We start from the raw sequence: 27924 nt of genomic DNA, 5'->3' as shown, positions 1-27924 counted from the left end.
TCTCATCAGCTCACAATCAGGAAGGAGAGGATGCCCCTCACTATCGTGAACTTGATTTGTCCCTCGATTCCTGCTGGAAGTTCATTTGTACTTGGTTTCTTGAGAATGCAGTGCAATGCCATGTGGTTCAGTAGTAAGCTACTCAAAGTTGGCTCTACCTTCTACCATTAGGCTGCACAGTGCTTTACAGCACCAGTGATCAAGGCTCAATTCCCACCGCTGTCTGAGGAGTTTGTACGTTCTCCCCATGGATTTCATCCAGGAGCTCTGGTTTCTTCTCATACTCCAAAGAAATATGGTTAGGGTTAATGCTAGGAAGTTCTGGTCACACTTTGTTAGCACTGGAATCACGGTGGCACTTGCAGACTGCAACCCCACCCCCCCCCCCCCACCCCCAGCACATTCTCTCTTGTCCTTGATGCAAATGACACATTTCACTGTACATTGAGGTACACGTGACAAATAAAGCTAATCTCCAAATCATACACAAACTTGGGGAAAACGCTCACCACCAAGACCAGCTCACTTAATAACGGTTACACAGATACACAAGTAAAACGCATCAAAATAAAACAACTCAGCATTAAAGAACAGGGCACGGAAAGTAATGAGTATTGAAAGACTACTTAATGCTTTTGGATTGCATTGTTTAATTGTCATTTCCTTTGCATCTCAACAATTTACCTATTAGTATTTTTTTAATAACTACTTATATGCATATAACTGCTTATTATGTTTCCTAGTGGCCACAGTATGTACTGAATATGCAGTTGTTCAGTGTATCCCCTCGTGATTATGTCTGTATGACCCTGGAAAGCTCTGGAAGCTTTTCTGGTGGTGCATTCTTTGAATGGGGACATCTGAATGGCTGAGACTTGTCTGCAAATTTGAATGGAATGTTTCTTATCTATGGGTATAAAAAGCTACTTAGTGGTGCAACTTTTTTTTGCTTCTCTCTTCCTTCTCCTCCTAGCCTCTGTTTCTGCTACTGTCTGTTTTCAGTATTCTTTGTTCTATTAACAGATGAACCACCAGGTTCAGGAACAGTTACTACCCCTCAACTATCAGGCTCCTCAATATTCATTATTTCTTTCCTTTTATATTTGCAGTTTGTCATCTTCTGCACTCTGGTTGAACACCTTGGTTGGGCGATCTTTCATTGATTCTATAGATTTATTATGTCCACAAGAAAATGAATTTCAGGGTTGTATACAATGACATGTGTACTTTGATAATAAATTTACTTCGAACTTTAATAAAAGCAACAAGTTTTGGGCCTCGCTCCAGACTTTTGAAAGATCCATGATCAGAATCCAATAATGTGCTAGATGCAAACGTGGCCTACCTGTTCTCCACTGTAAAATGACTACACCACACAAACATATATACCTGGTGTGTTGAGATATTAAGGTCATAGTTTGGAGCGAAGTTATGAAGTGATCAAACAGTCATTTCACAGCTTCTCTCCAAGCAAATGAACGGACACAAGGCAACACGCGCGAATTGATTCACAGGATCATTGGTTTTGAGGAAGCCCCTTGATGGTCCAGTAATCTGTGCTGCAGATGACTCACCATTAGACTTGCACATCCTGATCTGGCTCTGGCACTGGACGAGGGAATGCAGTGGTTGCTGGGCTGTGTCTTCGGAGGTAGTTTTGTTTGAGCAGCCTGGGGAAGGTGGCGAAGGGGACGGCGGGCTGGGCGCGCACTGTGTCTGACAACGCAGCTGTGCCAGGGAGTGTGGCATCCCCTGGTAGTGGCGGGTCGCGCTCAGCAGGTCGTTGAGGATCTGCAAGATGGTGGTGATGTCGCGGCGAGGTCTTCCAGTGCTGTCTTGGCAGTTTGGGTGCAAAGTGCCTAATTTGGGAAAGAAGAAAAAGCAAAAAGTAAATTAATGGTAAATACCACAAACAGGAAGACTTAACCATCAAGAACACTTTATGGAGGCAATGACTCAAAAAACTTGCCCTCTTCTCATTACTACCCTCAGACTGGAGGTACAGGAGCACGAAAACACACACTCATGTTAGAAACAGCTTCTTCCTCTCCACCACCAAATTTCTAAATGGACAATGAACCCATGAACACTACCTCACTATTTCCCCCCCCTTTTTCTATTTAAAAAAAATTCTAAATAATAATAAGAAAAATATGTATTGCACCGTACTGCTGCCACAAAACACAAAAATTTATGACGAGTCAGAGTCAGAGATAATAAACTAGCTTGTGATGCCCACCATAATATTGCCATAACCCAAAAACTGCTGGGAGCAAAAAACTAAATTCTTTTAGCCATCAAGGACAATGTAGGATTTGGAGAGGATTCCATGTGGGGAATGGAAAACTACACAATCCATTTTACTACAGGGGCTCCTAACCCTTTTTTTTATATAAAATGCCATGGACCACTAGCACTAACCAAGGGGGCTGCAGACCCCAGGCTCGGAATCAGTCCCTGCTTTAATGGCTGAAAAGTAAATTCCCAGTTCAAAATGGACATCAGGGGCAGCATGCTTGGAAGGAGCCACCAGCAAGTGGTTGGGTCAGGCACATTACTTGAAAGTAAATTTATTTTCAAAGTATGTACAGTATACATCACCGTATAGTACCCTGAGATTCATTTTCTTGGTGGCATTTACATGAAAATAAAACACAACAGAATTCAGGAAAATCTATAAATCAGCAAAATGTAAAAGTCATTTAGGTAGGTACATGGATAAGAGGGTTGCAGAGCTGCAGGCCAAGTGCAGGCAGATAGGACCAGCTCAGTGAGGAAAGCAACATCGATGGATTGGGCCTTATGGGCTCTTTCCGTGTGGAAGGACTATATGAAGGAAGAAAATTTCATAAAAAGCAATACTAACAGGGATGGCTAATGTCACAGTCCTGATGAAGGATCTCAGCCCAAAATATCAACTGTTTGTTCCCCTTCATAGATGCTGCCTCCAGCATTGCGTGAGTGAGTGTGCGCGCGCGTCTGTCTGTCTCTGTGTCTCTCTATCTTTCTCTCTCTCTCTCTCTCTGTTGCTCTGGGTTTCTAGCATCTGCAGAATCTCTTGTGCCTAAAGTCATAACTGCTTAAAAGAGCTGAAAATCTGACTTTCTTCAAACAGTATCTACTCCCAAACATCCTCCACCCGTTTTGACAACTTTAATACACTTTCACAGCTGGAAAGGGTTTGAACAAAAGCCGAAGGCTTTGAATTACCTGAGAAGGTTCCGGAGAAAACTCCAGGGGCATGGTTAACAAAGCTCTCGATAATGGCACCTGGTTTCCGAGACTTGCCTGAAGCAGTTGGACTAGTGTTTCTTGTACTGCAGTCACCCTGGGAAAGAAATCGTTCAATGTCAGCACCACCCAAATATCAAAAATAAAAGCATATAGCAGTGTGATCGTGAGAAACAGTTGGCCACAATGAACTCATTGACCAAGGTTCAATTCCCGTCAATGCCTGTAAGGAGTTTATACACTATCCGTGATCACATGGGCTTCTTCCGGGTGCTCCAGCTTCCAACGACGCACAAGATAGGGTTAAGTGAGTCATGGGCATGTTATGTTGGCACCAGAAGGGTAGTGACCCCGGTACATCTCATACTGTGTTGGTTCACTGCAAGTTTCGATTCTATGGCTTTAAAAAAAGCTTGGAAATCCCTGCTTTATTGTCTTGTAACCATCTAGTACAACACTATAAAATTGCTATAAACACCTGCATTTACGAAATGTGCTGGAAGAAAAAATGAACCAGCATTGATGTATCATGCCTATTACGGAGAAAAATCAGTCTGAACCAGTTTTCATGTACAGATACCAGTCTCTTGACTCCCCTCCCATCTGATTTTTTAAAAATATATAAATGGTTTTCACCGCCAGAGATTCAGCCTCTTAATGGAATGCAAGGCAGGAAGCCGGGAGAACACAAGACTCACAGATAAGATGACTGATGGTACGTGGCCCTTCCTGCCTAAGAGAGCACTTCCTCGCCTGGCGACAATGCGGGCATTTGTACTACTGCACCTAATCTGGCGTCTTTGCCTCTCAGCAGCTTTGGACTGTCCCATGTATTCAATGGTTAATTAGACCGATTAACAGGGCAAGCCTACACTAATGCAAACTATATATCACCAGTTAAAGCAATTCCTTTCTCTCATAGACCCATCTGAGCTGGCCATTATAGCTAATCAGGGACAGCTAAGCTCTATAATAAATTACCTTAATTTCAACTTGGTTAAGGCTTTTGGCAGGCACAGCAAATAGGCAGCTGACAATTCCCAACAGATACCACAGCCAAGAACATGGCTATCAGCAAAAGACATCAATAAAACAGTTTTCTATTACTTTTATAATCTCAAATAAAGTCAGAATTGTTCCTTGCATTTCCTTTCAAGATTAGTCCATTAAAAAAGTAAACTATAATATTTATCAACGGAACAGGTCCAATGTTAATATCAGCCACTATGCAGAATGTTAAAAAATGCTAATGCATTTAAAAAGGAGAGATGGGAGTGGGCAGATTATGTTTTATAAATTTAAAATGTTGCTGGATTTCCCTTCTGGTTTTCTGATAGATTACCAAGTCCTCTTACTTTCAAGGACCCTAAAATTCATGTTCTTAGTACGACAGTATTTACTTTTTTTTTGTATTTGCACAGTGGTTTTTGTGTATAGTTTTTCTTTCAATCTGTTGCATTTCTTTGTTCTACTGTGAGTGCCTGCAAAAAAAATCTCAGGGTGACAATTACATACTTTGACAATAAATTTATTTTGAACTTGATAAAAGTCCCCTTTTATCAAGTGTCCCCAATTCTTCCAGCCCCTCCCCCCCCCCCCAACCTCCAACAGCGTGCCAAAAAAGCGTTAATACACACTGGAGGTTGTGTTTCCAAAGATATCCCTTGGTCCTGCAAAGTCAGATTGAATTAGGGCCTCTGCTACCACAGGGCAGTGGTTGCTGTATGACCTTTTGACTCCACTAGCTGGAATGGAGGACTGGCAAGTGAGAAATTCCTCTCTTCCATAGTTTTCAAAAAGGTTAGCTTTATTTGTCGCTTGTACATTGATACAAATGATACATTTCACTGTATGTTTCAATGACCAACGCAGTCCGAGGATTGTGCTGGGCAGCCAGCAAGTGTTGCCATGATTCTATTCTGGCACCTAGAGTGTGCCCACAACCTGCTACCCTAACCTGCATGTTTTTTTGGACTGTGGGAGGAAATCAGAGCACCCAGAGGAAACCCACACAGTCACTGGAAGAACGTACCAACTCCTTACAGGCAGCCCCTGGAATTGAACCCTGATCAGCAGCACTCGAAAGCATTAGTCTAGCTGCTACGATACCATGCAACCATCCAATCTGAGCACGTTGATTCCTTTTACCTGAAGGTAAATGACCAGTCTCAGTGAGGAGACTGAATATTCAAATACAGAAAGGCCCAGCCGTGGAGAAGATGCTTCCATCAGCAGGAGGGGCTAGGCTCTTAGGGCAAAGCCTCAGAACTAAGGGATGTCCCTTCAGAACTAAGAGGCGACATTTCTCCAGCCAGAAGGCGGTGAATCTTTGGAATTTGCCACAGGGGGCTAGGAAGGTCAAGTCATTGGGCATACTTAAGGTAGAGGTTTACAGGTTTTTGACTGGTGAGGGGATTAAGAGTTACAAAGAGAAGACAGGAAAAAGGGTTTAAAAAAAAAAACAGCCACAATTGAATGACAAAGCGGACTCAGTTGGCTTAATGACCTAAATCTGGTCCTATATTCTATGGTCTAGTCATGATTTTGGATCATGCACAAATATTCTAAAACAAAAGGATAGCCAAGTTTACGATTCGCCTGGCTGTAGACAATGCAAGACCATTTCAGACAGTTTTAGCATCAACACAAGTTTGGTTCACCCTACCTCAGTACAAGACGAAGCAGCAATGTTATGGCTGGCGGTTGACGCGCTGGCCCCGTGTGACCTAAACGACCCGGCGGTGACCGAGGGTGGGCGAGCTGTGCTGAAGCAGGTGGTCGCTGCCGCAGGGGCAGGGCTGGCAGCCATTGCTTGCTGGCAGGCTGCTATGTGGTTACAGCCCGAGGCTCCCACCGCTTGCCGATGAAGTCCTTGAGTACTGGCAAAGCTGGGGGCGGCCGCCCCTCCGCTGCTCTCCCGGCTGGCTATCACGTGCCGGTGCTGGAGCTGGCTGCCAGCCTGCTGAGCCGCCAACTGGAGCTGAACAAACATCATGTGATCTCCAACCCGCAGGGCAAGTGTCAAAGGTGACCGTCCAGACAGAAAGTCATTGACCTGGAATGGAAAAACCAGAAGGACTTAGAACTTTTGAAGCAGCTTAAACAAGCAGCATCTGCTTTCTTCTAACCTTGTGAAACAAAGTCCTTCAAGAACAGCAGAACTTCCCCAAGCACCCTGGCCAATACATTTACCACTCAGTGACTGCGACGAACATTCCAGTCATTACAAAACGTACTGCACATCAAAGGAGACCATGGATGGTCCCAAGCCCCCAGATGTGAAAGGAGGAGGATGCACATGAAGCTGCCAACCTCTTCCTACATAAAAAAAAACACAGCACGACAGAAATGCCAATTGAAGCTCTTACGGCCTCACTCCTGGGAGAGGAAGGACCTTCGCTGAGAAGACACAAGATGGGTTACACCTGGGGACAACTTGAAAGACTGGTCCAGGATAGAGGTGCTGTCAGTGGTCTACGCCCCAGTAGGGATGATATGCTTAAAGCAAGGGAAAGGAGACTGACCCCCAATTTAGTACTCCATTAATTAAAAGGCCATGATATTCCAGAAGTATTCATTTGTTGTAAAGTGAATTCCCTGAAACGAAATGGAACAAGTTGAACAGAACCTTCAATTTCTTGCACTAACTCATGCAAAATTCATTATTTCATTCAAGCTCTGATTCTCTCAGATTAACCCTATTGGGGAGGAAATTAAACTGCTTTGGAAAGGTAGACTTTTAGTCAAGTTTGCAGATAACTTATTGGGAGGCCAGATTTGAACAAGCTTGTGAAATTATGTGTTTAAACTAATTATTTACTCAGCGGTCACTTTACACATGCTCATTAATGCAAATATTTAAATCAGCCAATCATGTGGCATCAGCTCAATGCAGAAAAGTATGCAGACGTGGTCAAGAGGTCCTGGTGTTGTTTAGACCAATCAGAATGGGGAAGAAATGTGAGCTAACTGACTTTGACCTTGCAACAATTATTGGTGACAGACAGGGTTGGTTCAAGTCTCTCAAACTGCTGATCTAGGATTTCACACACAACAGCCTCTAGAGTTTACAGAGAATGGTGTAGAATTATTTTTTTTTTTAAAAAAAGCCTTGTTAATGAGAGAGGTCAGAGGAGAATGGCCAGACTTGTTCAAGCTGACAGAAAGTGATATTAACTCAAATAGCCACATGTTACAACAGTGGTGTGCAAAAGAGCATCTCTTTGACACAAGTCAAACCTTGAAGTGGATGGGCCTCAGTAGGTAAAGACCATGAACATACACTCAGTGGCTACTTAACTAAGTACAAGAGATATCTGATAAAGTAGCCACCCAGTCTAAGTAGAGCTGGTACTTTAAGCAAAAAACACAAAAGTAGTCTTCTAAATTCTCTGAGGAGATTGTAGAAAAATAAAAATGTGGAAATTCACTCAAAAAAAAAAAGACAGCTACACCACAATGTACTAGTATACTATCAGTGATGGGTCACCAGGACAAGAATTCAACTGCCACATTTACAAAGGAGTGTAAAGGCTACTTTAGAGTGGCAATCTTTCACTTCGCTGGGAAGCAATCAATAGAGCTCAAGGTTCATTGCAATAAAGTAATTATTTTGCAATCTGATTTTGGTAACTGTCAAAAACTACAGGTTAACCTTTAAATTTGTACATGCCTTCTTTGCCACTTCCAATTTCTGATGCAGATCATGCAAAACTCCAGATTCTACACATTTAATATTCAGGGAGCTTTTCTTCCCAGTTCTTCATACCAACGTAAGAATCTATCCACATGGCAGAAAAGTTTTCCAACTGCTGAATGCAGATTTGTCTACAGCTGACACAAGGGCTACTTGCAGTGATCAAATGAATAACAACAGTTTCTAATTGGAGGCGTTAAAATTAGTTTTCTGTTTTGAAGGCAGCCACTTGATTTTGGAGCATAGAACAGAGGCATTACACCTGAGCTCTGCACCCCTCCCACTGTGTCTGGATGTTATTTGAGGAGTCCCCCCACCCCCCGGGGGAGATCTAGCATCAGGGAACACTGGGCATCACTGCGGCGAAGCAGTTAGCGCAACACTACAGCGGCACAGGGCACTGGAGTCCAGAGTTCGATTCTGGCACCACCTGTAAGGAGTTTGTACGTTCTCACTGCTCGTTTCCTCTGGGTACCTCAATTTCCTCCCACAGTGCAAAGACGTAACGGTTAGGTTAAATGGTCACTGTGAATTGTCCTGCGATTAGACTAGGGTTAAATAGGTGGGTTGCTGGGCGACGTTGCTCATTGGGCCTGTTCCATGTTGTATTTCTAAATAAATAGTTTTGAGTTTGCTTTTAAGAACACACAAGGTAGAATTACTTAAATGGCCACCAATCACAATCCTCTCCCCAGAGAAATGGCGAATGCACAGTCATCGATTATTCAAGGCCAAGACAGAATGATCTTTTATCTATGGTGGGGGGGGGGGGTCAAGGGTCACAGGGGCCAGGGCATGAAAATGGAGCAGAGAGCACAATCAGATCAGCCAGGATCTCAACTCAATAGCAAAGCCCTCTCAAACTGCCATATGACCCACTTCCTTTCCTTATGCCCTCTCTGTCAGAGCAGCTTTCTTTTAAGGATCAGTGAACAACCAAGAGTTGGTGCTTCCCTCCTCTCACACTCCAGCCAGACAGAGCAGTTAACCCCAAAGTCCAACAGCACAAGTTATATATATTTAAAAAAATAGCAATTAGCTGAGTAATGCATTTTGAGAAAATCAGAACTGCTGAGACCAAATCTCTACAAACATCAGCCTGGTAACAAAGGGTGCCTTCTAATCTTCATTTAGTTTTCTGCTCCAGGGAAACAGACACAAAAATTTGCATCCAAGGCTTTCATCTTCAGCCCAGTCTAATATTCATGACTGCAATTAATTCTGTATACTTTCATGTCAAAAAAAGGAAAAAAAGAAAAAATAATAATAAATCGCTTGCGTGCTGCCGCCTAGCCTATAGCCTATAACCCCATACTCCAGGGACTCAAAAGGCATGCATAGCTCTTTTATACATCTGCACTGCATGTCTACTTAAATCACCTAATGCCTGGCTGCAGTCAGCTTGCAACAGCTTAGTGCTGAATCGACAGCAATTCGGATGACGTGCATGTTCAGCTTTCATATCCAGTCACATCGCCGCTCATTTACAGCAGATTGGCATCGACACATTGGGCACTTGATTAGGTACACCTGATCAGCCAATCGTGTAAAAGCAACTCAGTACATAAAAGCATGCAGACATGGTCAAGAGGGTCCCGAGTACATTTACATTTCTGACTTGGAATTATAATCATGAGTAGTCAAGAGATGCATAGTGTGGACCGGTGGGGGGGGGGGGGGGGGGAGGGAGGTGGAAATGGGGAGAAAGAGCAGAAAAAGAGGTTGAGTAGTCTAAGTTTTGGTTCAGTTTGTGCACCCAAGAAGCTTTATAAAGATCCAGTCTTAAGACATAATGTCAAATGGCTTTTCTCATTTATTGAGATACAGTGTGAGACAGGGCCTTCGAGCTGTGCTGCCCAGCAACACCCCCCCCCAACCCCCATTTTAACCTGAGCCTAATCACGGGACAACTTACAATGACCAATTAACCTATCAACTGGTAGGAAACCAGAGCACCTGGAGAAAACCCACACAGCCACAGGGAGAACGTACAAATTCCTTTACAGGCAGCAGCTTTGTGCTAACCACTACACCACCGTGCTGCCCCATTTCTGTGCATACAAAGCTTCCTCAATGTGACTGTACCTCACCCTCCACAACACCAAACCTTCTATAAACTGCACCACATCCAACAGCTGAACTCCAGTGTCATTACAATGTCTATGGAGCTGGCAGATAATCTAAGGAATTTCACTGTCTGATGGCCACTCATCGCCACCTTCTGAGACCAGTCACCCGATTGTTAGGGGAAACAGATGGGCAAAAAAGTAAGAGAAATATAATCTGCTTGGACAGAGTAAACTTTCAATGTTTGTCAGTCATCCACAGAGATGAGACCCAATGCAGACACACCCAATCTTCAGAGGGGGAAGCAAAATTTCAAACTGCATTCCTAGCATCCTTTGTGCATGGAGCCTGTGCCAATTGAAAGCCTGCATTCATTCTGAAAATACCAAGTTTATTGGAAGGGATGAAGCTGTATGAAAGGATATCTTAGATTTAAAAGCAACACACACACAAAACGCTGGAGGAACTCAGCAAGTCAGGCAGCAGAAGCAAACAGTCAACATTTCAGACCAAGGGAGTGGGGGGAGGTGGGAGGTGGGAGAAGCCGGCAGAGGCACTGCACTTTGTGTGTTGCTCTGGATTTCCAGCGTCCGCAGAATCTCATGTTTATATTTTAGATTTAATGTCTGTTTTAGAAGGCAGGCTCTGAACAGTCTAATAAACCTTACTGCTCTAATCTTGGCATTCCATCTGGTTTTGCTAGATTTTGTTTTTCCTATTTTATTCCTCATATCCATTAGATTGTAAAGTTATAATCAAATTAATACAGGACTTAACACGGGGCTCACAGCCACTCCAATGGACTTTCTCCGACAATTCTACTTTGATACTCACAGTTCCACATCACTAAAACATACTGCAGTAACTTTTACCAATGGGGGAAAAGAGAAATATCCCTAGCCATCTCTAAGCAAACAAAATCCTATCTTCATGCATTGCAAGCAATGGATCAGAAAGTAATTACACCCATGTTTCAAGGTTATGCAGTTCCAGTAAAAAGAGTAATTTCTCTTCTCCCAACACTCTAAACAATAGGAACTTGACCCTGGGGTTAGATATTTTTGTACTCCCGGGTCCTTTGTAGTGAATCCATCAAAATATGCGCCTACATCTCAAAGCCAGAGTTCACAATGAACTTCCAAAAAGAGAAATGCAAGTTCTATCCAACGTTTGACAAGTAAATCAAAATTTAGTTTGTTGACCCCCAAACTAATTGAGTCTTGAACTCAATTAATTAGGTTTTGTTTTAAATTGTTCTTTTTGGCCTTTGGTTTTCCAGCATCAGAAAAATAGTTCAAAATACAATTAGTTTGTGGCCAATAAATAACTGTTGTTTTAAACAGTTCCACTGAAATAGAGCTGAACATTTGGCTTCGTATTAAATTATACAACTGTTGACAACTGGGTGATATTTTTAAAATATCCAGACTGTCTAATAAGCACATATTCATATAATTTTTTAAAAAAATCACATTTTTATAAAAGGGATTTTTCAAAGATATGCAAAAAATAAAAATATTCAAATCTGCATGCAACTTTGGCACTTAACTGTGGTATTAAATTCATGAATGGCTTTACAATTACGTGGATCCCTGGTGAGACTGTCTGGATATACTGAATGACTCGGAATGGGGAATACGCACCCAAGGAAAGGTTATGCAAAATCTGTCTATATTTACTAGGATTTATGAGAAAGAGAGGCAACTTCATTGAACCATACAGAATTCTTATGGGGAGCAATAAGACAAATTCAGGACGGTCCTCAAGGTCAGAGTGTGTGAAATCAGGAATCAAAGTCACCAAATAAGGACTCGGCATTCAGGACTACCATGAGAAAGAAGCCTTTAACCCATAGAGGTGGTGAAATTTTGGAAATTGCTACCCTTACTTACTATTTTCAAGACAATGACCAATTTTGGATATTTAAAGACGAGAATAAGACGAGACAAGACAAAAATCACTGTTGATGTACTGAATACTAAGAGGCCAGACAGGGAAACTGATCCTCTTGTTTCTAACTCTGAAATCCACCAATGAAGTTCAGGTGTGTCTGAAGTTGTTAAAAGGCCAGGTGTGGAGTAATACAAGAGGATCTAAAGGCCTTCAAAGAAAATAAAATGTTAAAAAATAGGAACTCTTATTAACTCACAACAGGATGCCAGTGAAATTGAATCCAAAATCCTACTTAACATCTGTGCTAGTCTGTCTTGAACTTCAAAACAGCTACATGAAAGTGAAAGCTAGGATTTTAATGGTTTTGGTGAACACCTCATAATAGGAGAGATCTGCTTGTATGTGGGTTCAGCAGAATAGGGAAGATCATTTCAAATATCACTATCCCCGAGAACTGAAAGAATGGATGGCTAAATGTCCAAAAAGGCTTAGGATTTAGAGGAGGTGGGACTGGGTTTAAATCTTCACAGAGCAGAGTTAAAAGACCAGAAGGTACGAAACAACGTGTTTTTTGTTTATTCATATTAAGATTTTGAAGTTCATCTTTCCCCCTCCCCCAATCCCACACAATTTAACTCCTCCTCCACCCAAAAGATCAAAGAAAAAGTTTATGCAGTGACGTCTCAAGGAGGTGGGGTGAGAACATTTTAAAGAGTGCCTTCAACCTAAATATATGGAAAACACACATCACTCTCCTACAAAATCATTAACCCCTACAAAAAGCTAGCCTCACATCACGACAGATTATATGATCAAATTTCAGACACCTAATGAGCAAAAGAGACAAAGCAAATGGAAGCATGATAACAGGACCAAAGGTCATCAGAAAATGTTGAAATTTCAACATTTTTAAACTGGCTCACCACCTACTGACGACCCTGTGCAATGACACAACTGTGCCGAGTTTATCAGAGAGAGAGAGAGAGACAGAGAGAAAAGAAATCACATTAACCAAACTGACAGGTGTTACACTGATTGCTAGAACCAGAAATGAAAAATGCTTTGGGAGCAGGCTAAAGCACCACTAATGTGATCTTGCTATGGTGCTGGGATATGAAATGTACTCATTCCTTTCAGGACAGATACAGGGATACCCTTCATTTCCTTGCTTTAAAGGGTTTTGGGAGATGTATACCATCTAGAAATAGCCTGGGAGATTTGTAGGCATTTTAAAAATCAATGTAGAATATTACTCTTGGGATTAGAGCTCAGCTTTCCAACTATTTCAGGACCACAGTAAAACTGAACCCCTCACTACTAAAGTAAGCACTGACTGATGTGTGCGTCGTTAGTCAGATTATACAATTTTTATTTCTAGGTTTGTGAAGGTTTGCAGAACCCAAGTGACCCGACTTTGACGAAACTCAATGGCCTACATCTCACTCAAACCGGCTCTACAAGCAGATCATAAATCTAATACCATCTGCTCAATGGAATTGCAACCCTTTCCCCTGCCCCATCCCCCTTATCCGCTCAATACCCCACCCCTTGACTCCTAGTAAGGGTAAAAAGCCCACTTAGAATTCTAAGCTTGCTGCTAAACTTAAGCCCCCTGGGATGTATTGATTATGTACCAGAACTATACAAATCCCAGACTCGCATAATGCAAGCTGATAAGAAACAGAGCCCAACCTCCCCCCTGCATCTCTGAAAAGCCATCTTGCCTTTTTCAACCTACCAGCTGCCAAGGACTAACTGTAGTCTCTTTGAAGCTTAAGATGTAGACTCTGACCCTCCTGGGCCTTTCCTTTTTAAAGAAGCTTTGCAGTCTCACACACACATATCCACCATATGCAATTGCAGTAATCATCTAACAAGTCAGTAAGGACTACAATCAATTTTTAAAAAATTGGTAGCAGGCCTGAACTAAAGCTTCTTTTCCTGATTTAAGCACATATCTGGAAGTTTAGAAAAAAAATCTAACAGAAGAATTTTTGTTTAAATAATGGATCGCTACCGTAAATCCTTTGCCCGGCTCCACACTATAATATGCAAGTAAGGAACATTATTTCCACCCATAGTAACATCTACTCTAGTACTGATAGTGAATGAATGAATAGCAGGTTTTTTTTAAATATAGGAAACAGCAAAGTGCACTTATCACAGTCAATTCCAAAATAGCAACTACACATTTGAAACAGATTTTTTCCTGCCTTGGCCAACTTTCTCTGTTGGTTGAACCTATACTGCAGTCCAGATTTCATCGACTTTAACTGCAAATTGCTTCAAAAAGATGATCAAATTGAAAAAAGCTGAAAGACACACTTGCAGTCACAAAATGACAAGCTTGCTAAACTGCACACTCAGAAAATTCAGTGCTGACAGATCCATTTATAGAGGTCCCTACAGTTCACAGAAACCCATTTACAGCCGAGTACTGCAATATTCATCAGTATGCAACTCCCCAACACACAAGGCCATCTCAAGTCTTAAACCTATCTTCCTTCAGTACACTATCAATTTACAAATCATATTAGTTTCTCTCCCCCCACCCCCCCACAAAGCATGCTGAATGAGAGCCAAAAATTGGATGCCGTGCACATTGTAACACTGTGCCATAATAAAGACTAACACTTTAAAGCAGAGGTAGATAGGTTCTGAATTAGTCAAGGTAGCAAAGATCACGAGAAGAAAGCAGCAGAGGGATAATAAATCAGCCGTGATGGAATGGTGAAGTCAACTCGATGGGCTGAATGGCCCAATTTATGGCCCTTATGGTCTTACTGTGCCACAATACAAAACTAAACCTATCTTGGTACTTACGCAAGACTTAGAAAACTAAAATAAATAAAATGCCAATGTTTCTGAGGCTTTTAACTCTAACGAAGCAGGTAGCTGCTCTCATTTCCTACTACCTTCTTGGAATTCATTCAGCAAGCCCACTTGTTCTTTCCAACCGCATTTGTATAAAAACCACAGCCAAGAGTTCATTGTATCTCGAAGGTGGTCCCTTGCAACCTAGTCAGTCACGATTGAACCCACTTCACTCATTAAAAAAAAGCGCAGCATCAAACTTTCAGACGTCACGACTGCAGATTCTCCGTCCGCCTCAGATGTAAAGCCATCAGGCATTGTAGACCTCGCCCCCGCACAAAAACAAAAGAGGTTTCACATGCACCTCTTGCACAGCCATATATAGATACCTTTAAGAGATCTAAAAAAAAATAGTTGCTACAAAAGCTGTAGGGATACAATACCAACACTTCAATGGCTTCTGCAAAAATCTTCTTTTTAGTGAATTTTATTTTTTTTGGGGGGGGGGAAATTTACTTGATAATTATTCAATTAAAATTTATAGCATCCCTCATGCATTAAAATGCACATAGCTTACATGAGCAGCAGAGCACCAATACCCAAAGAACAAAAGGACATTCAGATTTTAGCTCTGCTCTACAATACATACTAATTAGCAGTAAGACAAAGGTAGCCCTTCTGAAAACCTACTCTCTAAATCGGAGGATCAAGTGAAAATGGGGTCCGGCACAGCGGGCCCTTGCTCCTGCTGTTTCAGTTTGACTATTTAAACCAGGTCAGGGGCTTCAATAGTTCATTTAAGATAATGTTTGTATTCAAGCATCATATAAAGAATTATTAATGAATACTTCAGATTTTGTTGCTAGTTTCCCTAACAATCATCTGTTCAGAATATATACATACACACAGACACCCATGATGTATGTGTGTGCATGTCTAGCTCATTTGGAGTGTGTCTATGTGCATTTTAATTCTGCATTTCAGTGAGCAATTTAAAAAACACAGCCTCTATTTTTAATTGCCATGATTTAGTTTGAGTGTTCTATTCCCTGGTCGTCATTAACTGAAGAGACAGCAGCCCACATATATACAAATAAAAAAGGCACAGACTCATTTTTCATTCATACGCTAGCTGCTAAAAATAACTCCTCACCATGGACACACAAAGAGTGAAGACAAAAAAAACCTGCTATTTTGAAAAGGCCACAGCATGTGGAAATGGAATCATTCTCAAGTCTAGTTCTATGAATTAGTGCATACAAAGGCTCCTTTGATTTCACAACTGTTTAATCCCATCCTCAATAGTGCCTTAAATCAAGTTTTTGTCTTAAAAGGGAATAATCTTAACCTGTTCAAAATAGTGTCTCCAATAAACACCAGAGTTGCTACGTGCATGTTAAATCTTTAAATAGAACAGAGTGTCTCAAAATACTTCACATTAGCATTATGAAGCTAAATTTGATATTGAGCCATTTAAGAAAACATTAGGACGGGGGGGGGGGGCTTTAAAGAAAACGATTAGCAAAGAAGGGACAATAGAAGAAGAAATGGAGTTAGAGACCTCGTGATTGGAGCCCAAATGCTGGAACTGAGCCTGAGAGTTTTAAATAACCTTAGAAGGGCTGTAGAAATGAAGGAGATGGGCTAGTTCCATCCAATGCACAATGTGCCATATTTGAAGAGGAAGATGCAGTCAACCATATCCAATTTATAAAGATTGGAAATACCATGCTAAGGGGCCGTGTCATGCCTTTCAAATTCTGAACAAATAGTACCAGACCACAGTGGTTTAAGGAAATACATTCAGGATGTTTAAAGTGGGACCAAGATGCAGAGCAGAAATTATCAAAAATTGAGAAGGGATGCCATCTAGAGGGGCTGAAGGGCCTCTTATCGACAATCTGCACTACATGAAATTGTCCTAAAATAGAAAATGTTGTTTCAATAAAAATATTTAAAAGTTTTTAAGAACTACAAGTTTCAATTGAAAAACATTCATTCTGCATTGCTACAGCCTTCATCATGTACACAAAAAGACCAACGACAAAAAAAAATTTCAAAAAAAGGCCACAGAGGGTGGATAAGAAATCATTCTTTAGTCTAATTCCATGAACAACTTTGCCATGGACAGTCCTAAGTCCAGCTGTGAAAGGAAGAGTGTCAGGTAGGGGGCTAAAAAAAAACACCAGTTCTGCAGAAATGCCAACAGAAACTCCAAAGACCTCATCCCTAGGAGCAGAAGGAGAAGATGGGCTACATCTGGGGAGGACTTGAGGAGACTGACCCAGGGCAGGGGATTCTGGTGAGCTGCTGTCAGTAGCCTGTGCCCCAGTAGGGTTGATGTTCTTAAAGTAATTCCATGAACAGTGCATAAAATGGATTTTAAAGTATTACTCATTTCACTTGTGTTACTGGTGTTGCCTTACACATTTTTTTTAAAAAAGTGGCCACTGAATCGGAAGCACAGATCAGACTTACTAACCACCAGAGTTCTGCTCCTCTGCTTGTGCATTTTCACAAGAGTACAAGATAAACTTCTCCCCTATAACCTTAGGTTAACACTTTGGGCTGTTACTTGGCACGCTGGACTTTTGAGGCACAGGCAGCTGCAGGCAGGGCAGCCAGTGGGTTTGCTTGACCAGCTTTCAAAATAAACCACCTCTTGGGATCTTCCGGTCAAAGTGGGAACACTGCCTTTACAGGAAGGGAAGTAAGTGGAAAAAGTAAACAACTGCACTGATAGCAGGAAGGGGTCTATTCAGCCATGCAGAAAGATCTGCTCACAATGCAGCTGCCCCAGCCCAGCCACATGCCTCATTTCAAGGACTAGCTTAAACGAACTGGCCCTCTGCACTTGCAAAGAAGAAAAAAAATAGATGAACATAATTATGTGTAATTGGGTACTTTTGTACGTCAAACCATTTATACTGAAGCACAGATATAAATAAGTACTTTAAAACCATGAACCCACTCGTCATACATTTTGAAATGTAACCAGATCTGTATACCTGATCACCTAACTTTTTGACTCAGCTAATTCAATTCCATTTGTAACTGAACTGGCTCTTTCACCTTGATTAAGGACAGTCAGACTCTTTATTTCATCATGGTGATGTACAAAAGATATAGGAGCAGAATTAGGCCATTTAGCCCGTCAAGTGTGATGCTTTCATTAAGAGCGATGCACTGCAGATCACAGCATAACATCCTGTGCCATAAGACAGACATATCAAGGAAATGCTTTGGCCATTCCAGTGCTTGGAACCAACTATATCAGTGATATAGAAAAGTCATCCTGTATTCAAGTCTGGAAATGTTTTAAAAAAAATATATTAACCAACACTTTCTGGCAATCATGGTCCTATTCAGTTTAAAAGCATTCGTTGCCTTATAAGACTAATATGTTTGACAACAGTGCGTGTGCTTCTCTTTCATCAAGAGTGATGCAGCTACAGCCTACGTCACTATAATGCCTCTGCTATTCCGGATTATGAATTTCCACAGCGTCTGTTCTTCCCTGAGGGAGAAGGAGGAGGAGGAGGGGGAGGAATCATTGTCAGCTTGTGATAAAGGAATTTCAAATGGAATTTAATGTTCCTTTGACTCAAATCCATTATACAGAACATGCTGCAAATCTAGATGGGCTGGTTGTGGTGTAGCTACTACAGATGCAGGAATTTTACGAAATGTTCATTGTGAGCAAGGTGGAATAATGGGGCCCTTATACAAGTCTAACAAAAGGCATGACAGAGATGAGCAGGAATTTCTTTAGCCAGAGGGTGGTGAATCTGTGGAATTCATTGCCACAGACGGAGGCCAAGTCATTGGGCATGTTTAAAGCGGAGGTTGAAAGATTCTCGATCAGCGAGGGCATCAAAGGTTATGGCAAGAAGTCAAGAGAAGGGGGTTGAGAGGGTTAATAAGTCAGCCAAGGAATGGCAGACTCAATGGGCCAAGTGGCCTAATTCTGCTCCTGTGTCTTAAAGCACACTCCAGAAACCTTAAAAACCATGTGTCATAGTTGTTTTTTTACTGTTTGATGACAAGAGACATTTTCTGCACCTTTTCCCCCATCAGATTATGTGTAGAGAAGAGGATTTCCGGTTTAAAAATAACACTCCCCAGGAAGTCCAGGAAATATGCTTATCTACAATGCCAGACCATTCAAGAGGAACTGATTCATTGACTGAATGATCAATGGAACTATTTAAAATTGTATTTTCGAATGCATATAGCCAGGTTCAGAATGATTTTGTGCTTAACACAGCCTCTTCAGCCAGTCCAGACCTACCCTTTAGAGACTACATTCATTTATCTGGTTACAGATAACTGGAAACATTCAATAGTTTTTTTTTTAAAACATAAACTTACTTAATCTTGTATATTGTTAATCAGTTGGCCCTCATTAAACACTAAATATTACAAGAGACTTTAAAGGGTGCTAATAATTCTGTGGAACTCTCGATCTGATTTGACATATTAGATTCAAAGTCTAGCAGTTTACAGATCTACAGACAGCTCTCAAATCCATTGCTACGTCCTACTAAAGTAGGGGTTCCACAGACTCCTTACTTAATGGTATTGGTCCGTAACATTTAAAAAGATTGTGAACCCCAGCACTAAAGCATCCTAGAAGCCCCTACGACAAGACTATTGTTCAACAGAACCAGAACTATCCAGCAATCCAAAGCTCCCATGTATCTTATTATTGAAGGACTGCTTCCTAGGGCACTGTTTCTGTCAGCTGAGAAACTTGCACCGAGGCCAAGAAATCTCAATTGTTACCGCCCCCCCCACCATCCCCCAACACAGAAGCTGGTCTACAGCCATTTCATTTGCTTTAAATAATGTTGGCTGGCAGGTCAATACAACTTCAGCCAAAGTTGTATTATGTACCTGCTCCCAGTTCAGTAGCCGTCTGTAGTGTCCATGGGCCTCCTCAACCCCCGCGAAACAGAAGGGTCAACGACAGCCGTCAGAAATGTTTATGACGCTTTCTGTCTGTCGTTTGCCTCCGTCACAAACACCCCCTCAGCTCTGACCATTTAAACCAGGCACGGTTTCAAAAGAAAGCGCTTGGGCGGCACTCGGGCGAAGCAGGAAGTCCTAAAAGGAGTTAAAAAGGTTGGCGGCGCATTATGCCCACTACCGCTGTATATGATCAAGTTTAAAGACTCCGTCACGCTTTGGTGAAAGGCACCGCGCAACCTATAGGCTCGTTAACCACCGAGAGCCAGCAGAAGCGAAGAAAAACAATGTCACACACAATGGTAACCAAGGCTAAGCGAGTTATTTAAGCACTCCTAGCAAGGCCGGTTGTAACTTCACAAAAAGGAGATCAAGGAGAACAATTGCAGTAATTAGGATAAAAATGTACGGAGCCCGTGAATTTAGGGGGTGAAAGGTGAATTGCACGGTTCAGGAAACCGCGTTCAAAAGGAGAGGCTTTTCAGTATGGGGTCATGCTTCAGTAGGAGGTCTGAATGTCGTCACTAGGGGGAGGAGTTGGCTCTGAACAATATTCTCTGTGTAGATTAAACACCAAGCCTGTCGCCAAGGAACTCCCAAATGTTGCATAAAACACGCATAGTACGAATAATACAAAGGGACAGAGTCTGGGCTGCGGAGGCTTTGGAAACCAGATTTGCAAAACACTTAAGGTCGGCAATGCCGAATCCCACATTTAAATTAGATATGAAGTATTCAGGTCAAATTGTGCGTCATTACTTTAACAGTGCAAAATAATAAACTAGCCCGCAAAATAATAATCAGCCCACATTATTTTAACTAATGCCTGTATAATTATTAATTTTGAAGTGGACTTTGATGCATAAAGTCGCTTTTCGCAATCTGGGTTTTTTAAAAAAATATGCAGCACCAGCACCAAGAACAATTGGAAAGTATTACATTCAGAATTACATCTACAAAATATCAATGAATGGGCCACGCGTACCGCCCATCTCTGGGTTGCATGCGCGGTGCTTAAGGCTTTAATATTTTTTTTACCTGAGTTTCTGTTAAGCTTTCCAAAGCTTGCATTACTGATTGCTCCGGCCGTGAAGCTTGAGACTTTGAGAGAAGGAGAAAAACAGGATTAACGAGAGCCGCGTTCATTTTCCCCTGATCTGTGCTAACGTACACAAAATGCATCGATATTCTATGCACGAGGTCAGGCGTCGATCTTACCATGAGTCCAGCCTCTACAGTGGGTACAAGGGTTAATTTGCTTCCTTCTGTAATCCCGTGGTCCTGCAGCTTTCCCGAATTTAACCGCCTATAACAAACATTAAAAATCACGGGTTATAATCCCGAACCGGGAACGCACCTCCATATAATGACCCTTCAATCATATCAATACAGTTAATCGCACACAAGCTTGACAAATGAGCTCGATAGTACACCCGAACATAAAGTTTATATGGCTTACTGTTAGAAAAGTAAACTCAGTTCTGAATGGCTACTGCTTGCGGTAGAAACCCATCACAGAAACTCCGATTGGGGTTTCGTGGCCTCGCTCAGAACAAAGGGATGTACGTACGTTTCTTTGTGCAAGAGGACAAGACGCTCCTTGGCAACCTTCAAGCGCTGTGACAACCTCCGTTTGAGTCCTTCTACCGTTTCGTCTACTGGTACAGAAAGATCATACTGGGCTCCGGTCGTCGTATTGATGACTACACGCATTGAAGGCTCGTTTTGATGGGCCTCGCAAGTTGGGGCTCGGGAGCAGCTCCTGGTGCTTGTATGGTCCATTAGATTACCTTTGATCGGTCTTCGAGTCACAAAAGAAAGTCCCTTAGACACTTAAAGGAATCATGCAATGTTATGGAGCCTAAATATTATGGAAACAAATCCCGGCGCTCTCTGCTGAAATAGTTACCGGCGAAAGTGTGCGGTATATGTATTTGGGTTTCTCCTTGTGAGGTTTTCTTTTGTCTTCGAAAGATCTCGCAGACAGGGTTAACAAAAAAAAACAAGTGGTTTGCCCAGAGCTCGAAGCCGTGCTTCTCTCAACCCTGCTGACTGCCTACGAGCCTGACTCTGGCTCGTTCTGCCGCGATCCCCCGGAGAATAATCCTCATAGAACGTCTGCAACAAAGAAAACACAGCGTCAGCCAATCAGCGCTTCCGCGACGCCTCAACCTTCGCAAAAGTATCCACCTGTTCCTCGCCACAAACCAATCAGCCGCCACTCCATTGTGACGTCTCACTCAGAGCTGGACGTCCACTCGTCAGTTTCAACCATTCAAAAAAGACTGCGACGCCTGCCACGTGACAACAGCCGAGTTCCTCCCCAAATCCTACCCGCCCTGCCCCCCCTCCCTCCACACGCCGTGTACCTGAATTGAAAAACGCAATGAATCAAGAGAAACAAAGGGTCAACCCGATGTTCTGCGAGGGGCAAACGTTTGTTAAATCCTTTTTGGAACTCTGCAAAAGCATTTCATTAAAGAACTAGCACTATTCACATGTCCACCTCCCTCACAGGTGAGAGAGGCTGAAATCGGAATTGATTGCCGAAAATCTTGGGTTTTTATTTAAATATTTAACCTCAACATCAAATAGCCAACGCTTTGTGCGAGTGAATTAATCAAACGTGTCTGCACCAGATCCTCAAAAGTAAGCAGGCTTCGACAAAGGAAACACGAGTTTTTTTTTTGAAATGATTGACAATGTTTGCAAATGCAAGCAAAACATTTTCGTCCTTCAATTATTAGTTGTGCGATTTCAGGAATGCTTCCAAAACTTGCAACCGATCGCAATATTTTGCGAACAAACAATAGCTTTGCTTCACATGCAGCCGGTATGTTTTAGCTGACTTAGTTTGAAAGTATTTCATTTAGATACAATCTCACAACTCTAGTTAACTATTAAAAAAAAGGAATGCTCCCAGTTAGACTTCAGTGATTACATTCCAATTATTCGTTTGTATTAAAGCAACATAATTGTTTTAATATTTACTGACGTATTGTGATTATTAACTCGCACATAAAGAAAGCCGGGTTTCGTTTGCATTATCATTGTAACACCCGGTTGTGGGGGATGGTCTAACAGAAATATCTCCCACAGCAAAGATCTCCAACTCTCGTACACGAGCAACAGCGCTCCCTCCTGATAAATTGTAGTACTGCTTCACATAACCTAACCACGACTGACTATATATGAGCATTTAATCAAATAACAATCCTCTTAATTTTACTTAAATTTCGCGCTGGAAATAGCATCTGTCTATTGATCCCAACAAGCGAAAGAGCGCCGAGTTAAAGGTAGCAATATAATTAAACTGAAGCCCATTCGGAAAATAGGGTACTGTCAAAACATTAGTCATTGAATAAAATTCACTCAATTAGACTACTTGTTAAAGCTTAGCAATAATACATAGCAGCTCTCTCTCTTCCTAACACACCGAGCGTGTGTGTATATAATACGCACACGTATATTAAGCTTATCTGTGTAATGTGCTTGCAGTATCAATAGCATTAGAATCATTTACTCTTGTACTGCACAACTTTTCTCATTTCTCGTAATCTTGTAGAAACCTTCGCTATTAACCTAATTAATGTTCCACAAGACAATTCGTCTTGTCAAATTAATTGCTTACCAGTTTTAATTAAATCGCCTTTATTCTTAGTAATGTCTTCACTTCGAAAGTGAGTTCCTTCAGTTAAGGTTCAAATTGTAAAATCCTTTAAGCTCAGACAGGCAGAAGACTGTCTTTCAGAAGTTGCTGCTTTAAGCCTTCGACTCCAGACTGGTGTTGGTATTTAAGGAGTAGATATATGACGCCGGTAACCGGGTGTGGTGGGAGGTTGAAATGCAGGGTCTACTCGACAGAGATCAGTTTAAGGCGGAGTCTTAAAACCCCGCTGACATCATCAGCAGGAAGGACTGTCAATGAATCACCGTTCGAACCGCCGCCGACCTAAAAATGTCTTCTAGAGACTACGGTCCCTACTCCACCAAGCAGAATCGGATACTTTTGGCTCCTGTATAATTGGAGCGGGGGTGGGGGGGGGGGGAACTAGCGCTTTGCCGGCTGGTGCTTGGTTGTCGCTCTGGGCGCTTCGCACTCTCGGTAAAGAGCATAGTTAAGCGATTGCGTGGTGAGTTGGTGTCATAACAAACAGTTTCTGCTGAATATCAATCACACCTGGGGCATTACTAACGCACTTCTTGTACCATGTTTGCCTTTACCAAGGACGTCACAAATTAAACATTTCCCGAAGAAAACTGATTCCAATTATTATAGTATTTGTGTAAATATTTTCTGTCTTGTAATTCCGGTTACTGAAAAAAAACTAACGTATTCAATCTGTTCCTCAAACATACCAAGTATTCTATGCTAAATTGAATGCGGAAATGATTTTACGTCAACACTCCTTACTTGGCGACCGTAATAAGCAATGCCTAACTTCAGAGTGTAGCAAATGCGCGAATAAATGTTATTGGATTGACCCTCATTTGTATTGCATATTTAAACAAGGAAACGGAATAATGCATGCACGCTCAGTTGACCATCTCAAAACAGCGCAAAACCTCAAGAGTTTGATAACACAATGTTCTGCGTGACTCACAGTTACTGTCATTTTCATGTCGGCGCTTTGGGGAGGGAGGATTTAGTGAGAATAGGCGTTTCTTTTCCTGGCAGTGTTGGCTTACTCAGGGACATTTTTCACATTGTTAAGTCATTCCCCAGTTTGCCTTCGACCGCTGCGGACCTTCTAAACTCATCCCCAAAAAAATAAAAACAATATACAAAGTTCATCCCTAAAAAACAAACTGGCATATAAGAACACAGGGCGCTTTCAGTAATGTAGCCGCGCTGGTTGTGGGCTGTTCCGATTTAAAAGCATGAACAAAATGTACTAACGTTATAGAGGAAAAACATAACTCCACTATTACTCAGAAGAGGGCGGTCCGGGGAATATATTGCTGAGATGTTCAACTGAAGACTGCTCACGTTTTAGAATTCTGTCATAGGTTTGGTGATGAATAAAAGGGTTGTTTTATCCAAGAACATGCACATAGGGATGGGCTATTAGTAAGGAGCTTCTGTGACTAATTGTGAGCGATGGAAGTCAAATTCTGTCGGTGAAGACATGCAGTTAAGTACCCAGCACACCACGGTCTGTCGTTCCTCAGCTGGCAATCTCGCCACTGACTCACTGCCAGCTGTTTCGCTCCTGTCCAGAATGAATAGGCGATGACAAATGTAATAATGTCCTTGTTGGACTGATTCATGAAGGAATCCCGATAAGGGCAGCTCTCACGTAAGATAATGCAAAACAGGAAACCTGCTGGAAACAGTCAGCAGGTCAGGAAGCATCTGTGGAGAGAGAAGAACAGGTCCGGGACTTCCTCTGCGTCTCCAAAATGACCCATTTGATAATAAATCAGCCATGATGGAATGGCAGAGATGGGCCAAAGGGCCGGATTCTGCTCCCATGTCTTCTGGTCTTAAACAAGATCTGCTTTTCTTAACCACAAACCTAATAGCTAAAAGCAATATCTTGTGCTATCTCATTTCATATGGTAGGTATTTCACATTCAACTTTGCTGCAGATTCTCAGAATCAGAATTATTATCGCTGTCTTCCATGATACTTAAAATTACTGTAAATTACAAAATAAATCTTCACTCAGAGGTGATGAGAATGTGGAACAAACTGCCAGCAGAACTGATGGATGCAATTTCTATTTCAACACCTAAAAAGAAAGTTGGATGGGTACATGGATAGGAGGGGTGTGAAGGTCTATTGTCCGGGTGCAGGGCAATGGGACTAGGAAGGTTAATAGTTCAGCATGGACTAGATGAGCTGAAGGGCCTTTTCTGTGCTATAGTGTTCCATGACCCAATAACTTTAAATAATTTGTGCACAATATAAGGAATAATGAGGTAATTTCTTGGGTTTATCATCATCATTACGTGCCATGTTGTATAATTAAGGTCTTTCCGTGACCATGATAGCTCTTGGCAAATTTTTCTACAAAAGTGGTGTGCCATTGCCTTCTTCTGGGCAGCGTCTTTACAAGACGGATGACCCCAGCCGTTATCAATACTCCTCAGAAATTGTCTGCCTGGCGTCAGTGGTCACATCACCAGGATTTGAGAGATGTACCAGCTGCTCTACGACCTGGCCCCATGGCTTCACGTGACCCTGATCGGGGGGCTAAGCAGATGCTACACCTTGCCCAAGGGTGACCTGCAGGCTAGCAGAGGGAGGGGGAGCCTTACACCTCCTTTGGTAGAAACACACCTCCATCCCATCACCCAACTTGGGTTTAAGAACCATCCATAAGCTTCATACTATTAATTCTTCCAAGCTGCCACTGCCAGTCCTGCACAGTATTCTGTGTCTCCTACTTTGCTTTTAATCCCGACGATGATCCTGTGGTTACTGTGCCGACAAGCCAGGGAGCCAGACTTCCCCTCTCAGCCTCTTGCTTCTGCTTGGTTGCTGCTGTGTGGCTGACCGCTGGTTTTTGTAAGTCCAAGGCTGGCAGCAGTTTAAGCATGGCTGACATCTGGTACTTGGCTGGCAATGAGGTTAGCAGGCAGTTCCAAGCCTCTGTTTTCTGAACGCTTTGATTGCCTGTGACACTGCAGTGTCAGACCATTTATTTCCTCTTCACCATCAACTTATTCAGCAGGAAACCTTTTCAAACACGCAATAGTTCCCAAGATGAGTTTATTGGAGCAATGCACAAAGGAGCTGGAGGAACTCAGCATCAATGGAGAGAGATGTTTCAGGTCAAGGCCCTTTATCAGGACTCCGGCAGCTGGTCTGAGAACTGACATCCGGTCTTGATGGCAAACTTATCATGCTTGTACTCTTTCTCCCACCCACACATTTTTTTTCCTGACTTCTTCCCCCTTCCTTTTCAGTTCTGGTGAAGGGTCCCTGCCCAAAACATCAACTGTTTATTCCCCTCCACAGATGCTGCCTAACCTACCGAGCCCCTCCAGCAAGTTGTGTGTTTCTCTTGTCTCGATGAAGGGTCAACACTCACAATGTAGACTGTCCATTTCCCTCTGTAGATGCTGCCTGACCTGCCAAGTCTTCATTTTCCTCACCTGGATCCACCCGTCTCCCGTGAGCTGTTGTGGCCCTTCCCTCGTCCCTCCACCTTTTAATACACCTCTGTTGATTTCAGTCCAGGTGAGGATCCCATTCCTGAAACATCAATAGTCCATTTCCCTCCACAGGTGCTCCGCAGAGTTCCTCCAGCCCTTTACAAGTTGCTTTAGGAACAGAGTAGAGTCCATCTATAGTAGAATAATGGTGTTCTTTAAGGTCAAGATCTGGCTAACAATAAAAAAAGAATCATGACAGAAAACTGGAGCAATAAACCAGCTTCTGGAAAAACTCAGTGGGTCTGGAGCAGGGGTTCCCAACCTAGGATCCAAGGACCCCTTTCATAATGGCATTAGTCCATGACGTAAATAGGGTTGGGAACCCCTGGTTTGGAGACATCTGTGGGAGGAAAGGCATCAAAATTCAAAGTTGAAATTTCAAATTAAATTTATTATCAAAGTATGCATATGTCACCATATACTACAATATCCTGAGATTAATTTTCTTGAGGCATTTACAATAGAACAAAGAAATACAACAGAATCAATAAAAAAAACTATACACAAACAACCAATATGCAAAAGAAGACTAACTGTGCAAATACAAAAAAATAAATGAACATAAGTTGTAGGGTCCTTGAAAGTGAGTGCATAGGTTCTGGAATCAGTTCAGTGTTGAGATGAGTGAAGTTATCCATGCTAGTTCAAGAGTTTAATAATTAAAAGGTGATAACTGTTCCTGAATGCGCTGGTGTGGGACCCAAGGCTCCTGTAGCCCCTTCCCAATGGCTGTAGCGAAAAGAGAGCATGTGTTGATGGTGGATGTCCTCGATGAGGGTTGCTGCTTTCTTGTGGCAGTGCCCCCTGGTGATGGGAAGGGCTTTTGCTGTGATGGACTAGGCTGTACCCACTACTTCTTCAACAAATTGTCGATATTTTGGGTCAAAGCTCTGAAAAAGGACTCTCCATTCCGATCTCAACCCGAAACATCAACTGGCCGTCTCTCCTCAAAGATACTGCTCCATTGTTGAGATCCTCCAGCAGATTTGGTTTTTCCAGATTCCAGTATCTCTAACCTTTTCTGCCTCCATGATATGAAGGTTAAACTTGTCACATCTTTCTTGCCATATTAATATGCAAAAGGCACCTTT

General features: G+C 42.2%; 1 protein-coding gene across 1 annotated transcript in view; it reads right to left on the bottom strand.

The window, feature by feature from the left end:
- Positions 1 to 23661, bottom strand: part of midn (midnolin) — a 32064-nt gene extending 8403 nt beyond the window's left edge. The window contains exons 1-7 of the mRNA XM_072244193.1: positions 23301 to 23661; positions 21240 to 21787; positions 20888 to 20975; positions 20708 to 20770; positions 5897 to 6286; positions 3211 to 3328; positions 1575 to 1859 (exon numbers count right to left, since the gene is read on the bottom strand). Coding sequence (XP_072100294.1) covers positions 1575 to 1859; positions 3211 to 3328; positions 5897 to 6286; positions 20708 to 20770; positions 20888 to 20975; positions 21240 to 21451 — 1156 coding nt within the window. The 5' untranslated portion in view covers positions 21452 to 21787; positions 23301 to 23661. The remainder of the gene's footprint in view (positions 1 to 1574; positions 1860 to 3210; positions 3329 to 5896; positions 6287 to 20707; positions 20771 to 20887; positions 20976 to 21239; positions 21788 to 23300) is intronic.
- Positions 23662 to 27924: the final 4263 nt, after the last annotated feature.

The sequence above is a fragment of the Mobula birostris genome, chromosome 26 (assembly GCF_030028105.1).
Source record: "Mobula birostris isolate sMobBir1 chromosome 26, sMobBir1.hap1, whole genome shotgun sequence".
NCBI lineage: Eukaryota > Metazoa > Chordata > Chondrichthyes > Myliobatiformes > Myliobatidae > Mobula > Mobula birostris.
The sequence above is the reverse complement of the archived record's forward strand: the minus strand, read 5'-3'. Positions and strand labels throughout refer to the sequence as shown.